This window comes from Dreissena polymorpha, chromosome 10 (assembly GCF_020536995.1).
Source record: "Dreissena polymorpha isolate Duluth1 chromosome 10, UMN_Dpol_1.0, whole genome shotgun sequence".
Classification (NCBI taxonomy): Eukaryota; Metazoa; Mollusca; class Bivalvia; order Myida; family Dreissenidae; genus Dreissena; species Dreissena polymorpha.
Window position 1 is genome coordinate 35849419 of NC_068364.1, and position 17420 is coordinate 35866838.

General features: G+C 35.4%; 1 protein-coding gene across 4 annotated transcripts in view; it reads left to right on the forward strand.

Moving 5' to 3' along the window:
* Nucleotides 1-16842, forward strand: part of LOC127848194 (uncharacterized) — a 124634-nt gene extending 107792 nt beyond the window's left edge. The window contains exons 1-3 of one of the 4 annotated variants that reach the window (XM_052380513.1): nt 8988-9556; nt 9979-10985; nt 12604-13669. In XM_052380513.1, coding sequence (XP_052236473.1) covers nt 9222-9556; nt 9979-10985; nt 12604-12953 — 1692 coding nt within the window. In that variant the 5' untranslated portion in view covers nt 8988-9221 and the 3' untranslated portion in view covers nt 12954-13669. Of the gene's footprint in view, nt 1-8987; nt 9557-9978; nt 10986-12603 lie in introns of those variants that run through there. The other 3 variants (XM_052380514.1, XR_008034402.1, XR_008034403.1) reach the window with 3 other exon arrangements.
* Nucleotides 16843-17420: the final 578 nt, after the last annotated feature.

A 17420-nucleotide genomic window follows, 5' to 3' on the forward strand; every position in this document is an offset into this window, starting at 1 on the left:
CAAAACCATGGTTCACAGTAAGCCTGTGATGTTTATAGCCATGGTTCACATAAACCTGGACATTCAAAACCATGATTGACAGTAAGCCTGTGACATTTAAAGCCATGTTTCACAGTAAGCCTGTGACATTCAAAACCATGGTTTACAGTAAGCCTTCGACCTTCAAAACCATGGTTCACAGTAAGCCTGTGATCTTCAAAACCATGGAACACAGTAAGCCTGTGACATTCAAAACCATGGTTCACAGTAAGCCTGTGACATTTAAAGCCATGGTTCACAGTAAGCCTGTGACATTCAAAACCATGGTTCACAGTAAGCCTGTGACGTTCAAAGTCATGGTTCACATAAACCTGTGACATTCAAAACCATGATTGACAGTAAGCCTGTGACATTTAAAGCGATGTTTCACAGTAAGCCTGTGACATTCAAAACCATGATTCACAGTAAGCCTGTGGCATTAAAAACCATGGTTCGTAGTAAGCCGGTTACATTCAAAACCATGGTTCGAAGTAAGCCTGTGACATTAAAAACCATGGTTCACAGTAAGCCTGTAACATTAAAAACCATAGTTCGCAGAAAGTCTTTGACATTCAAAACCATGGTTCACAGTAAGCCCGTGATATTCAAAACCATGATTCGCAGTAAGCCGTGACATTCAAAACCATGGTTCACAGTAAGCCTGTGACGTTCAAAGTCATGGTTCACATAAACCTGTGACATTCAAAACCATGATTGACAATAAGCCTGTGACATTTAAAGCCATGTTTCACAGTAAACCTGTGACATTCAAAGCCATGGCTCACAGTAAGCCTGTGACATTCAAAACAAATATTCATAGTAAGCCTGTGACATTCAAAACCATGGTTCACAGTAAGCATATGGCATTCAAAACCATGGATCACAGTAAGCCTGTGACATATAAAGCCATGGTTCACAATAAGCCTGTGACATTCAAAACGATGGTTCACAGTAAGCTTGTGAAATTTAAAGCCATGGTTCACAGTAAGCCTGTGAAATTCAAAACCATGGTTCACAGTAAGCCTGTGATGATTATAGCCATGGTTCACATAAACCCGTGACATTCAAAACCATGATTGACAGTAAGCCTGTAACATTTAAAGCCATGTTTCACAGTAAGCCTGTGACATTTAAAACCATGGTACACAGTAAGCCTGCGACCTTCAAAACCATGGTTCACAGTAAGCCTGTGACCTTCAAAACCATGGAAAACAGTAAGCTTGTGACATTTAAAGCCATGGATCACAGTTAGACTGGGACATTCAAAACCATGGCTGACAGTAAGCCTATTACCTAACATGGTTCACAGTAAGCCTGTGACATTCAAAACCATGGTTCACAGAAAGCCTGTGTCATTCAAAATCATGGTTCACAGTAAGCCTGTGACATTCAAAACCACAGTTCACAGCAAGCCTGTAACATTCAAAACCACGGTTCACAGTAAGCCTCTTACATTCAAAACCAATGTTCACAGTAAGCCTGTTGACATTCAAAACCAGTTTACAGTAAGCCTGTGACATTAAAAACCATGCTTCACAGTAAGCCTGTGACATTTAAAACCATGGTTCACAGTAAGCCTGTAACATTAAAAAACATGTTTCACAGCAAGCCTGTAACATTATAAACCATAGTTCGCAGAAAGCCTATGACATTCAAAACCATGGTTCACAGTAAGCTTGTGATATTCAAAACCAGTAAGCTTGTGATATTCAAAACCATGGGTCGCAGTAAGCTGTGACATTCAAAACTATGGTTCACAGTAAGCGTGTGATGTTTATAGCCATGGTTCACATAAACCTGTTACATTTAAAACCATCATTGAAAGTAAGCCTGTAACATAAAAAACCATTGTTCACAGTAAGCCCGTGCCATTTAAAACCATGGTTCACAGTTAGCCTTTTACCTTCAAAACCATGGTTCACAGTAAGCCTGCGATCTTCAAAACCATGGTTCACAGTAAGCCTGTGACCTTCAAAACCATGGAACACATTAAGTCTGTGACATTTAAAGCCATGGTTCACAGTAAGACTGTGACATTCAAAACCATGGTTCACAGTAAGCCTGTGTCATTCAAAACCATGGTTCACAGCAAGCCTGTGTCATTCAAAATCATGGTTCACAGTAAGCTTGTGACATTCAAAACCACCGTTCACAGCACGCCTGTAACATGCAAAACCACAGTTGACAGTAAGACTCTTACATTTAAAACCACAATTCACAGTAAGCCTGTTGACTTTCAAAACCAGTTTACAGTAAGCCTGTGACATTCAAATTCATGATTCACAGTAAGCCTGAGACAATCAAAACCATGGTTCACAGCTAGCCTGTGAAATTCAAAACCCTGATTCACAGTAAGCTTGTGGCATTCAAAACCATGATTCACAGTAAGCCTGTTGCAATTTAAACCATGGTTTGCAGTAAGCCTGTGACATTCAAAACCATGGTTCACAGTAAGCCTGTGACATTAAAAACCATGGTTCATAGTAAGGCTGTAACAATAAAAACCATGATTATAAGTACACAAATTTAAGCCTGTTGCATAAAAAGAACGTTTCTGACGGCCTTTGTGGTGTAGTGGATATGGTGTCAGCCTAGCTTCTGGGAGGTCAAGGGTTTGATCCCCACAGCGGGAGCATTCTATAGATCTCCATCAAAGAAACCAAGTGCTAGTTTTACCCAGGATACGGACTCAAGAGTGTTTCAATAAGCCTCAGGCCTGTGATGCAATCAAGGAATATTGTCCCCTACCTGCTCCACCATTGTCGCGAAATTCAACTATTGTCAGAATTTTTATATTTGTTGCCATAGCAACCAGAATGTTTGATGTAGGAACAAAATGAAAAAAACATGCATAGTGCTCATATTGCCCTCTATCCATGTTCCAAGTTTCATGAAAAAATATTAAGAACTTTAAAAGTTATCGCATGATCCAGAAAAGTGTGACTGACTGACTGACAGACAAAGCGCAAACCGAAGGTCCCCTCCGGTGAAACCGGTAGGGGACAATAAACAGAATTTAACCTAACGACCACTTTTCTCACTAGCTTACCTCACAGTCATTGGCGTTAGGGTCTGCCTTGTGCTCAAGGAGTACAGACATACAGTTGACGTAACCCCCGTAGGCCGCACACTGTATTGGAGTTCGCCTGTAGAGAAAACATCAGTACATTGTAGGTCCTAGGCGGAGTTGTTTACAAGGTTATCGATTCATTAATAAAATTAATGGTTAATTTTAAAATAAAACACACATAGATTTGATTACCCTGGGTAAATTTATAGCTGACAAAAAATGCACCAAGTATTGTAAAATCATAATATTCGTGGGTTGACAGGAAAATGACCAATGCAAATTCCTCTTCTTTTTTCACAAAATTAGAAATCCACCATACTTTTAACATGCCACACAAAATACTTAAACTCAGAAAGTAGTTTAGCAGCCTAGCATCCCAACATGTCCTTGATATTTCGGTCGACGCAGTACTTTCAACAAACATTACACATACCAAATAATCTAGCTTATATCATAAGGCATTTTAAGGGGCCTACTCTGAATAAAGGCTGTTATTTGGATCCACAATTAAACAAATTCATGTGTTACAGGAAACCATGTATAAAGAACACTCAATTTTTTAACACCAAAATGAAGTTAAAAAAACAAGAGCAACGCATAACGGGTGCCACGCTCAGCTGCAAAAGCTTGTCAGATTTTTTTTATTTTTTTAGAGGTCTCAGTGACCTTGACCTTTGACCTAGTGACCCAAAACGGGTGTGGCGTGTAGAACTCATCAAGGTGCATCTACATATGAAGTTTCAAAGTTGTATGTGGAATCACTTTGATTTTAGAGCCAATGTTAAGGTTTTTGTTAAAGTTTTATATTAGAGGTCACAGTGACCTTGAGCTTTGACCAAGTGACCCAAAAATGGGTGTGGCATGTAGAACTCATCAAGGTGCAACTACGTATGAAGTTTTAAAGTTGTAGGTGGAAGCCCTTAGATTTTAGAGCGAATGTTAAAGTTTGATATAAGAGGTCACAGTGACCTTGACCTTTGACCTAGTGACCCAAAAATGGGTGTGGCGTGTAGAAATCATCAAGATGCATCTACACATGAAGTTTCAAGGTTATAGGTGGAAGCACTTTGATTTTAGAGCCAATGTTAATGTTTTAGCACGACGCCTACGGCGGACGACGGACGAGCTGGCTATGACAATAGCTAGGGTTTTCTCCGAAAACAGCCTCGCTAAAAATTAAGTAAAGCAAACTGTAAAATCTGCCACAATTTTACTATTGCAATATTGTATTGAAGTATAAGCTCACCAACTTTTTAAATTGAAATGCTGGGTTATAAAATCAAACATTGAATAAACCATATGAAGAAGCCAATCTCAGAAAGTACTTTACCCTGAGGAGTCCTTGATATTTGGGTCGACTACGTATTTGATGAGGGTCTGGCGGATTTAGGCGTGGCCTCCCAGTGCAGCCCTGGGGAAAAGAAAATGAGCATGTGGGGAATAAAAATTAAACATCTGGGGAATAGAAAACAAACCTGTGGGGAATAGAAAATAAACATCTGGGGAATTCAAAACAAACAGGTGAAAAATAGAAAATAAACACCTAGGGAATATGCAATAAACATATTGTATAGAGGAATAGAAAAAAAATAAGTGGGTGGAATTGAAAAATAAACATGTGGGAAAAATAGAAATATATGAAGTAAGAATTAATAAGTGCATGTTTGGGGATAGAAAAACTGTCTGAATTAATAAATAAATTCCGAGTTCCATGGCCAATTAACTTCTCACCTAGCAGTGATTTTTTTTGCCCAAAATTACCGCCGATATTCGGCTGCTTCCCAATTGCAAAAAATGATGTTTTTTGCCAAAAATCTGACCAAAATTTCCCAAAAAATGACAAAATTTTCCCAATAAAGACAATAAGATTACAATGTCATTTAGCGTTAATTTCGTAGAAAGAGTGCTGATCGAGCTTGTCGAGTCTTCGCCGAATGACAACTGACTTACAAATGTTCGCGAATGTAGCCGAATACGATTTTACGTTGCTATCCACACATCTCTCTCTATATTGCGGAGGATACCGTCGATAGTCGATGTATCCCGATTGTTAACGCCTGTTTTTACACACGTCCAAGATGGCGGCAAGCAGACGAGAAGTTTGCGATGAGCAGCGAAAAGGATAAATACCACTAAAATTAACAACGGACATCACATGGTTATTAGGAGATAATTTAATGTGTGTGTCAATTAACGCAAAATACTACGTTTGAGACGAACAACAACAAATATTTATTAGAAATCTTCACAGTGAATGTGAGTCACGAAAATCTGTGTTGGGAAATTGGAGTTAGTTTACTCACAAAGTTAAAGCATTTAAGATGGGTATCGTTCGAAAATGGAAAGAGACAAACATGATTTGATTTATATGTTAGTGGATCTGTGTATAATCAGATTCTGTGCATATTCTGCTTTATTATGTTTGTCACGCTGTATAGTTTGGTAAAATGGCATTGAACTGAGGATGTCAATTGTGCAAGATATTAAAAGGTAAACACATGAAATGTATTATTTTAGCTCCATTTAATACATCATTAACACAGCAAGAACACTTAAGCATGTTTGTTAATATTTGTTAATGTTTTCACCATATCATATTTTACTTTAAAAAACATCCTGAATTTAATTCATACTCTTAAAGAGATTATGATTAAATTATAATGGTACATATATATTGAAGAATCTATAAATTATTGCAAGTTTAATATCCATGTGGAAGGATATTAACTAAACGTTGTAAGAAGACATGAAAGCAACACTTTATAATATAAAAATGATGTCAAACATGAACTAAGTAATTTTTATTCTGTTCTTATAACCATATTTATAATGTTTCCCAATGTCATGGTTTATTGCGCTATTTTTCCCAATTTCATGGTTTATCACGCTAATTTTCCCAATCCAAATGCCACGGGCTGTAACAAAAAAAGCAAAAAAAATCACTGCCTAGGATCTTTATAAATATTTATTCTTCACTCGAAAGAATTTCAATTCAGCCCCCGTACCAATTCAGGGGTGACCGTCCGTCTTCGTCAAGCATCCCGTCGCGTGCCCCATCGTCAATGAGCGTCTGCACGACATCCGTGTGTCCCATCTCGCAGGCTCGGAACAGCGGCGTGTGCTTAATAAGGTCTGTCGCATCGATTTGGGCGCCATGGTTCAACAGGATCTTTACTGAGGAGGCGTGACCTGAGAGCGCGGCAGCATGCAGGGCTGTGAACCAAAATAAGTTTAAACATATTTATTTCAGCTCAATTGCATCAAATATCGAGAGTCTTAGGCTTATTTTAATGCTCCCAAGATTCCTGGGTAGAATCAGTACTTGATATCTTTGTGGGAGAGCTAAAGAATACCCCCACACTTGGAATCAAACCGTGACATTTCTGTCACTAGCAAGACACCATATTCACTATGCCACTGCGACCTAAACCAGCATTGACCTATTCTTGTCCTATCGGAGTGACCTTAACCGGAATTTACCTATTCTTGTCCTATCGGGGCAACCTAAACCATAATTGACCTATTCTTGTCCTATCGGAGTGACCTCAACCATAATTGACATATTCTTGTCCTATTCAGGCGACCTAGACCAGAATTGACCTATTCTTGTCCTATCAGGGCGACCAAAACCATAATTGACCTATTCTTGTCCTATCGGAGTAACCTAAACCATAATTGACCTATTCTTGTCCTACCAGGGCAATCTAAACCATAATTGACCTATTCTTGTCCTATCGAGGTGACCTAAACCATAATTAACCTATTCTTGTCCTATCAAGGCGACCTAAACCGGCATTGACCTATTCTTGTCCTATCCGGGCGACCGATACCAGAATTGACCTATTCTTGTCCTATCTAGGTTTTTAATATGTGTGAAACAGATTTGATACTGTCTGAGTCAATAATAGTACAAATAATTTTTTTCACTATTTACATGGCCTTTTTACCAATTGATAATAGTTATATCTATTTGCTATATTATACCTTTGTCTTTGACCAATCTTGACAAGAGGGCCATCAGGCCCTAAGGCTCTCACCTGAAAGCCAAAGGAACTCTAGACTATTCATGAACATTATTTTGGACCAAAAAAGTGACTTTTAACATGTTGTTTTATATTTGACCTTGTGACCAAGTGTTTGAGCTCATATGATCCAGCTTCAATCTCTGGCAAAATTTCATTGGGACAAATGTTCTGACAAAGTTTCATGAAGATTGGCCAATAAATGTGGCTAATATAGTGTCAACAAGTTTTCACTTAAGCCATATAAGGACAACTGCCCCCCTGGCGGCCATGTTTTTCAATGAACCATAACCATTTTCAAACTCACTCCAGCTATTGTTAGAACAAATGTTCTGATCAAGTTTCATAAAGATTGGATAATAAATGTGACTTCTAGAGTGTTAACAAGGTTTTGTAGTAAATAGCCATTTAAGGAAAAATGCCACGCGCCCTTGAAGTGTTTTTTAACGGATCTCAACCATTTTTTAACTTAGCCCAGATATTATTAGTTCAAATATTCTGACCAAGTTTCATGAGCATTGGACCACAAATGTGACTTCTAGAGTGTTAACAAGGTTTTACCATACAGTAAAGCCATATAAGGAAAACTGCCCCGCCCCATGGCGGCCATGTTTTTCATTCAACTGGAACCATTTTCAAACTCGTCCAAGATATTATTGGGACACATGTTTTGACCAAGTTTCGTTAAGATTGGACTAAAAATGTGACTTCTAGATTGTTAACAAGGTTTTACTATAGCCATATCAGGAAAACTGCCATGCCCCCTGGCGGCCATGTTTTTCAACCAGCCGGAACCATTTTCGAACTCGTCCAAGATATTATTAGATCACATGTTCTGACAAAGTTTCATGAAGATTGAACTAAAAATGTGACTTGTAGAGTGTTAACAAGGTTTATACTATAGCCATATAAGGAAAACTGCCACGCCCCCTGGCGGCCATGTTTTTCAACCAACCGGAACTATTTTCGAACTCGTCCGAGATATTATTGGGACACATGTTCTGACAAAGTTTCATGAAGATTGGACTAAAATGTGACTTCTAGAGTGTTAACAATGTTTTACTATAGCGATATAAGGAAAACTGCCACGCCCCCTGGCAGCCATGTTTTTCAACCAACCCAAACCATTTTCAAACTCGTCCAAGATATTATTGAGACACATGTTCTTACCAAGTTTCATGAAGATTGGACAATAAAATGTGACTTTTAGAGTGTTAACAAGGTAAATGTTGACGACGCACGACGCTCGACGGACAATAGGCGATAACAATAGCTCACCATGAGCACGTTGTGCTCAGGTGAGCTAAAAATTGTAAGTGGAATTAACCTATTTATGTCTAGCGTCTAGAAAAAAAGCCTTGGCAAACAGCATAGACCCAGATGAGATGCCGCATCATAGATGCCGCATGATGCGGCGTCTCATCAGGGTCTGCGCTGTTTGCTTAGAGGAATTTCTGTAAGAAATATTCTTAATATAGAAATAAATGTACTATACATCCCTAATTTTGGAAATAAATTGATCCAATTTAGAAGAATGGGTGAGTCCACTAGGCATAAATGGGTTAATTATATTATAAGAATATTTAACCAAACCAGCGACTCCCTATGACAAAGCAGCACAAGAGGAATATTTCAGGCATGACAAGGACAGTTTTATAAATTTAAAGATCTTATTTAAGTAATAAGTTGATATGTAAATGATTTATTTTTCATGACAAGTTCATTGATTAAAGCTATATTGGGAGTCCATACTTGGCATTGTGCATTTTAAAATACTCCCAGTGTATACCCAAGATATCTAGTTCACTTAAACCGACCATTATCCTCGTTGCTTTATTGATTAAACACAGCATTGAGTTGAGGTATTTCCTTGTGTGTGCCTAGATAGACTAACCACAAACTGAAGGTGTAATCTTACCACACAGTTCACATGACAGCTTACGTAGTCTGTTTATCGAAGTTTTAACCTTCAAATCACCTTGAGTTGTATCTTTGTTTGAAAGTGGTAGGTTTGGTGCTACTTGTTTAGGACTGCGGACCGTGATTAGATGGGCTTGATATGTTCAGCTATTTAATTGAGATCACAGTACTAGAAAAATTCTTTCAGTAAAATGGCAACCTTTTCACAATCAACCATTGACAAGGGATCTGACATAATCCAAGACTTCTTGTGCTCGACCTGTGAAGACAAGAAATTGGATAATACAGCTGATTTCTATTGTGAATCTTGTGTTAAGTTTTTCTGTGGGAATTGTATTGACCTGCACAGCCAGTTGTTTACTAAACAAGACACTTTTAGTAGGAAACACATGAAGAAATGGCCAGTGACAAAGAAAGTGGAAGATTTTCTTCTGAAATGCGATGTCCATAAAGATGAAAACCTAAAAATGTTTTGCGATGAACACAGTGAGCTGTGCTGCACAAATTGTGCATTCCTTAATCACAGGTATAGTTTAACTTGAAGAATAGAAAAAAACGCCCGAAACGAATGTAGGGTTTTCAAACTTCTTTGCAAGCTGGAACTATAATTTTTAGAAAGAAAAAATAATTTCACTACATCAATGAAAAACATAATATTTCAATAAGAAATTAATTATTTCATGTATGATAAATATAATAGAAAGAAGAATGCAATTTTAGACTTTGTAATTGAGTCATGTGTTTTATATCCAGTAATTTGTCAGATGAAATGAATACTTGTGTTTTAGATTTATATAAATAAATATTTTTTATTATACCATTTGTATTCATGAAATATATGCATCTCATTCTGACTTGACCAAAGAATTTTCCCATGATAAAAGCTTTCAAAGAATAGGTATTTTAGTATTTTATATAATTTAAAGTGTTTTTCCGCTTTACTTTCAGACACTGCCCAAAGGTAACTCTTATATCAGACATAGTAAAAATCCAGTCCACAGACCTTAAAAAACTGTCTGTTTCTATCCAAACAATTCTGGAAGAAATGAGGAAACTTCAAGGCAACCAAGAAGCTAGCCTTAAGTATATGCAAAATTCATTTGATGAGCAGTTACAAAAGATACATGAAACTCGGCGAAAAATAAATGCAGCTTTAGATACGATTGAACAGAAGACACTGAATGAAATGAAAGATACACTGACAAAACTGCAAGCCTCTTGCAAAGATGATGTTGACAAATCTATCAGTCTTCAGGATGAATTGAAACAACTTCGAGATGCCATTCAGGACATAAGTGATAAAAGCAAGCTGGAACTATCCTTTATAGCCACCAGCAAATGCAAGGACAAAACACAGCATTGTGAAACCTTTCTAAAGAAGAACTCTCTTCAGGCTAAAGTTTCAGTAACATTCCAGCCTAACAGTGAAATTGTACAGTACTTGTCCAAGCTGTCAGGTCTTGGAACGATTGAACACAGTACCAAGACATTGATGGTACAAGATAATCCAAACAAGGTAATCACTGTGCAGGGGAAGTATGTACACAATGTGAAAATATTAAGTGATTCAAATAAATGCAATATATCAGCCATCTGTGTCCTCCCAGAAGGACAGGTCCTGGTTATAGACAATTGGAATTACACAATCAAGCTGCTTGACCAGCAGCACCAGGTGGTGAGTCACTGTAGTGTGACAAAAAGGCCATTGTATATGTGTCAGATCACACCCAGTGAATTGGCTGTGACTTTGGGAAGTGGAAGTGAGGTCCAGTTCATCACAGTCAACAACAGGAAGCTGGTGACAGGAAGGAAGCTTCAGTTACATCATGCATGTGTCGGTATTGCCTGCCACCAGGATGACCTGTATATTACTGATCAGACAGCACTCTACAAGTACACGCTGAGTGGGAAACAAGTCAGCAAGATGTATGAGGATAAATCAGGTTCACATACAGGTAAGACTCAGAGTGGACTAATCTGGATATGATTAGGAATACGCCGAACAAATAGATTATAATGTACCATCAATGTATTAATTCAGCTGCAGTTCAGAATACATAGAGGATATTTGTTCATGTCAGTTTAATATTGTTAGTTATTTCACGAGCCACTCATGAAAATCTTATTTTTCAATGATCGCGAGTGAAATAACAAACGATCTTACACTGACATAAACAAATTTTCTGTTTCTTTAATGCCCTTTTTCAAGAAAGTAATTAACAGCTGTTTCCCTTTCGCTTAAAAGTTACCCTTTCTCGGAGTTTCTCCCGTGGCGTGCCTCAATACATTTCAAAACAAAAAATGACGTCATTAGTGTGACGAAATGACGTCCTTATACCACCGAAATTCTCCAGTTAAACTCTTTTACAATGTAAATAAACAGTGAAAAGCATACAATAAGAAGAAAATTTGTTGGATTCGGTGGAATGTCGATTTTAATTCACTGGTGATCGTAGAAAATATACTTAAATTTAGTTATGATAATCTAAAAATAGAAAGAGGAGTTCCGAAAATGTGTTCTTTTCACCGGTGAAAATAACCATTTGTTTATTTTCACTGCTGTTATTTCACTGCAGAAATGTCATATTTTATCATAAGGTATGAAAGAAAAGTTAATTAATTTTTTAGACATTCCCTGTATGCTATGTTTATTAATGTATGTGAATTAAATTTATTTTAATTATATTAAATTTCATGGATAAGTTAAAACAGGGCTATTCGTTGGATCTAAAAAACTGTGTTGTTTTTTAAGTCTGATAATTATATAAGACTTTGGGAATAAAAACTTGGTAAAACATTTTATTTTGTGACTGAACGGAAACTACAAATGTTTTATTACTGTTGAATCATATTGATTTTATAGTAGATTCTGCATTTCTTTTTCTTTTCACTATTTGTAACCTGTTTTTTTTTCTAATAAATTATTAAATTACAAAAAAAAACATTAATCATACAATAACACTTTGTGAGATGTGTGTGATAAAATTAATCAATAAAATTTATTTTAATTTGTGATTGAACAGCAACTACACAAATGTCGGTTGAATCATATTGGTTTCACAGTAGACACCACATTCCTTCTTTTTTCTATTTTTGTAACCTGAGCTTTTCATTGTTGTTTTTGTAATTTAAATTTTCAATAAAAGGTGTTAACTTATAATTTTATCAACTATTGATGAAACAATTTTTTCAATTTCAATAACAACCATATCTATAGATATTATTTTGTATGATAGTCATGTAAAATATTTCAATGTGTGTCAATGAATGTTTAATCATGTGTACATTTTTGGTAAATATATTATAACTGCATGTAGTTACACCAACTAACACACATTATTAAGTATTGTTTCCTTTCATGCTTTGGTGAAAGACTTCAAAACTTAAAGCACAAACACAAGTCAAATATAAACAAGTCAACATTAAGAGAAAACAAAACACTGAAACACAACTTAAATAATAATTATTATTATATAGTATCTGTTCTTTACCATTATTTATACAGTTTAAATAAGATTTCTTATTATCTACCAAATGTATATTTCAATATCGTGATGTTACTCTGTTTTGCAGTAATGACGTGTGCTGTGAGTCCCACAGGGGACAAGTTGTACATCACAAACATCTCCCATGACAAGGTCCTCACCCTGGCCAGGGATGGTTCAGTCCTGGCCACCTTCACTGACCCTGCACTAATAGCACCACGTTTACACGTGACACCTGCAGGCCAGGTGCTGGTATGTGGATCCCTGTCACACACTATCATACAGGTGGACCATGAGGGCAGAACGAAGCTGGCTATTCTTGCTACAAAGGAGGATGGAGTGGTGTCCCCACAGCCAGTCTGCTACAACAGACACACTGCCTCCATTATTGTGGGACTTTATGACAACAACAGTATCCTGGTGTTCAAAGTGCAATAGCATAACTCTACATGTATCCTGATTGATGATTCAGATTATTTATTGCCATGGAATTATGTTGTGCATTAAAATATGTTTGTGTTATAATACTACAACAATGTTAGTATTATTACAGATGCATTTATTTTGTAAACAAATAATGTCATTAGTTGAAAGAATATAAAGACTTTCTCGGATCATAAGAACTATTATAGAATATATTACATTGTTGCATCTATAACAATTGTTTTATATTTCTCTTTTACTAAACATGGTGTCTAGAACTGCTAGACAAATTTTAGTTCAGAATATAATTTCTGTAATTTACATGACATAAATAATATTTTGAATCTATATATAGGCTGTCATTTCTTTTTACATAAATTAAAAAATTATTCAAGATTACTGAAAAAAATAATCATTGAATTTGAAGCATCATGAATGGTTTTGTTTCCTGCGCTGAAAACACATTTATTTTGTTATATTTAATTACATTTCAGCATTGCTGTCTAAGAAAGGTTTCGATCTGAATTAATATCCAATGAAATTATGATATTTTATGCAAGTAGACCTAATTGAAAAAATGTTCAATCAGCATGACCAATATGAAAAATGCAGCAATACAGGATTTTGCTATAAAGAACCCGATTTTACAGTGTGAAACTATTTGATAAAGTTTAGATATGTTAAGCAGCTACAGCAGTTTGACACTGTCAAAATAAATTATTTTTGTGTGTGCCCCTTCATATTTAGTTTAGTTTAAACCTATTTATTTTAGCTCGATCGCATAGAAAGCCTAAGGCTTATTTTAAACACTCTTGAGTCCATTTCATGGCCCTAGAAGCAGTACTTGGTATGTATTGAAAAGATCTTAAGAACGCTCCTACGATGGAGATCGAACCCGTGAACTCCCGGTCGCTAGGCAGACACCATGTCCATTACGCCAAGGCGACCCTTTATATTTGCCAGAGCGTTTATATGTGCAGGCTGTGTTATCATATATAAAAATTAGTATTATATTGCATTCTGCGCACTGGTATATATAATAGCAGGTTGTTGTTCCTCATTGTTCCTAATTTACATTCCAACATATTGAACTACCTATTTGACAAACGCCAGCATTCCGGCTGCAATTGTGGCATCTCTGTAAATGCAATACATTACATCTTGCAGGTTATCAAGGTCAGTGCGCAGTTAGCGGGTTTACAAGTTCTGTTGACATTATCCTATTTGCTTGACAAGAAATTTCTTTAAAAAAGATTTATGACTATACAATGATTATCATGCGCTGAACGCAGGAAATTTATGTTAGACATTTAAGTAATTAACAATTGTGTCACCAGTGCTAGTTTTCCCAGACAAATACCATTCCATTTAGATAAGTTGTGTGTGCCTGGAATTCATCTATATATATATATATATATTTGTTGTTTGTTTTCTTCTCATTTGTTTAAGTACATTCACTTTAATTTATTCTGAAAAAAGTAAGATTTCTTTGGGTTTTTCTTCTACAAAATTGATTGCTAAAATGAGTCAACTGAAAACAACAATAATACCTGGAATGAAGATTGTATTTTATACCTTTTTCTTACTTTGTTAAAGCAATTAGTAATGACACTATTATCGTTTGTGCATTTTCTTGTACACTAACGCTTTATGCAGACATCAATAAGTAAACTAATACTAAATGTCTTGAATAATTGTGTATATAAATTATGATAATGTCAACTTTTTCTATACGTGCTCATATGAAAACACCATATTTTGGCAACCAGTGGGCAGAGTCTAAACTTTGCGCGTGATGTCACTCATCTACTCATACATTCCATACTGGCCGCTCAAAGAGTAAACAATCATGTTAGAATATTCCTTGAGAAAATCCTTCATGAAAAATAATAGATTCTACAGGATTTTTTAACTAGACCTATTACAGATCCGTGATAATGCAGTCTCAATTAAATTTTAAAACATGGTTATCATAAAATATTAATGTTCTAGAAAATATATAAGCCTTTTTTCTTGACAAACAAGAAATTTATAACTTGCGTATCACAACGTCATTAAATGATATGAGTTCTTGTGCTCGTTCCCATTTTGGGCATTTCTGCTGTGCTCTATAAAATTTATCAGCGTTTTGCAAAGAAATCTGTAAAATAACGAAAACTTATCACTCAATATAAGAAAATGACTGCAATCTATACATTTATAATTTATATTGCTTTGTCAACTTGCTATCATAACATTAACTTCATATAATTTTATATATACAGTACAGTTCTTTAAATTTTGCCTATTTAAAAAATAAAATATGAAACTGTGTTTTATTTTTTATAAATCTACATGCTATGGAAAATATACTCATAGTATTTAAACAATATTTCTAGAATGTTCTTCTTCATACATTGAATACCTAAGGACAATGTTCTAATCAGCTCCAATATCTTTTTGTAAAGGTGCGTCTGATCTCCCCCTTTTTGTAAAATAATGGAATAAACCATGCAGCGTACTTGATTTGATAGCAATGACAAATAGAATAGCAATATAAATAGCGTTTTAGGGATAGTCTTTCAAAACTATACAGTTTAACCAAATGATTCATAGCCATTATCAAGGGCCATTTTTGTTTTTTTGTGAACCTTGTCATTTAAATTATAATGTTTCATTCATCATTTTTGTCCTTCATTGAGATCTGCAGTGTGTATTCCCTATTTTCTAAAGGTATTTTTCTCCTCTGTCATGGATTTTCCCCCATAATTGCCTTTATATTTAACAATTAAAAACAACTACATTTGTAAATATCTTAATGAATTCAACACTCATAATGACTTAACTTTTGGTTAAAGAATGTAGTCAGACATATAGACTTTTACGTTGCTACGCATACATGTTTCATAGGTCATTATTCCAAGATTGCTTAAAATGGAGAAAAAAATTCAAATCTCTGAACAATGAGAAATCAAATCGAATTCAAGACGGACATATTATAAATAATAGGGGTTAATAAAATGCTTGTGTCTGTCAACAATGAAGAATACTTCTTAGATACAAACAATATTTATAATAAATTTAAACAGTGAATGAATGTCTGATAAAGTTAATGTTTGTTAATTGGAGTTCACCCTTCTCTCAAAGATAAAACATTTAAAATGATTAGTGCTGCAACCATACGCCCAAAACCGTACTGCAATATATTGTCAGTTAAAAACCCGTATTGCAATATATTGTAATATATTGCTTACTTGTACCAGAATTATAACTCACCAGATAATCACCAAAAACAACTTAATTACATGAACATAACCTTTGTATTGTATGTTTATTGTGTTGTTAAACAACACTTTTTCCCTTAAAATTGTCTATAAAGTCAAACTCGGTGTTCGTTTGGTCTGCCATTTTGAGAACTATTATAAAAGCCAACAAGAACAATAATAACCCGAAAGAGAATTGTTGATGTTTAAAAGACGGTCGTGTAACTTATCAGAATATTGTTACGTAAAAAATATTGATCATTATTCCATCTGTTCATAATAACATCAATTTATATTTGTCATTATGTAATTAATTGTGTTTTATTTTCCAATTTCCATAAGCTTCATCTTAAATTTTACAGTATGACATGTAAAAGCAGATCGTATCGCAATACAATATGCGGATTGCGTATTGCGATATATACTGATATACTGATATATTGTAGCAGCTCTAAAAATGATTATCATTGTAAATGGGTAAAGACAAACATGGTTTCATTTATATGTAAGTTTATCTGATTATAACCAGATTCATATTCATATTCTGCTGTATAATGTGTGTCACTCTGTACTGTAGTAGCATGTTAGTGAAATTGATGATTTTAAAATGTATAAATATTAAAATATAATAAGTACATTGAACAATAAAACTTAAGTGTGAATGCTGGTCATAGTTGTTGATATTTTCCCCCAAACAGCGAACAAGGCGCTCAAATACAACCCCAAATCCGTGATATTCTGCTATTTTTTTCCCCAATAAAGGTGAGGCTTTACACCCTCCAAGTACAAAAACAACAAGCCAATTCGTTGAATTGATATCCCCGCCAATATGCTTCTGGACACACAAGTGTTATATTTGACACTCAAAATAGCATTTTTTTAAGATACAAAGGGCCATAACTCTGTTATTATCAGATGGTGTACAATGCCATTTGGCGTGCATCATCCTAGTATCCATATATATATACTCATACCAAGTTTCAATGAAATCCGTCAAAGCACTTCCAAGATATTGCTCCGGACAGACGGAAAGACGGGCGGATAGACAGCCGGACGGACAACGCCAAAACAATATCCCTCCGCCGATGGCGGGGGAAAATAACAACCTGGACCATGAGAGCACTAAACAGCTAACTATCAGACCAACAAATAGTTGTTAAAAGTAAAAAAAAAGGATAAAGCAAGATTTTTGTTTCAATTTCTACCATTCTGACTAATACGTTTTGCAACTCAAATAAGA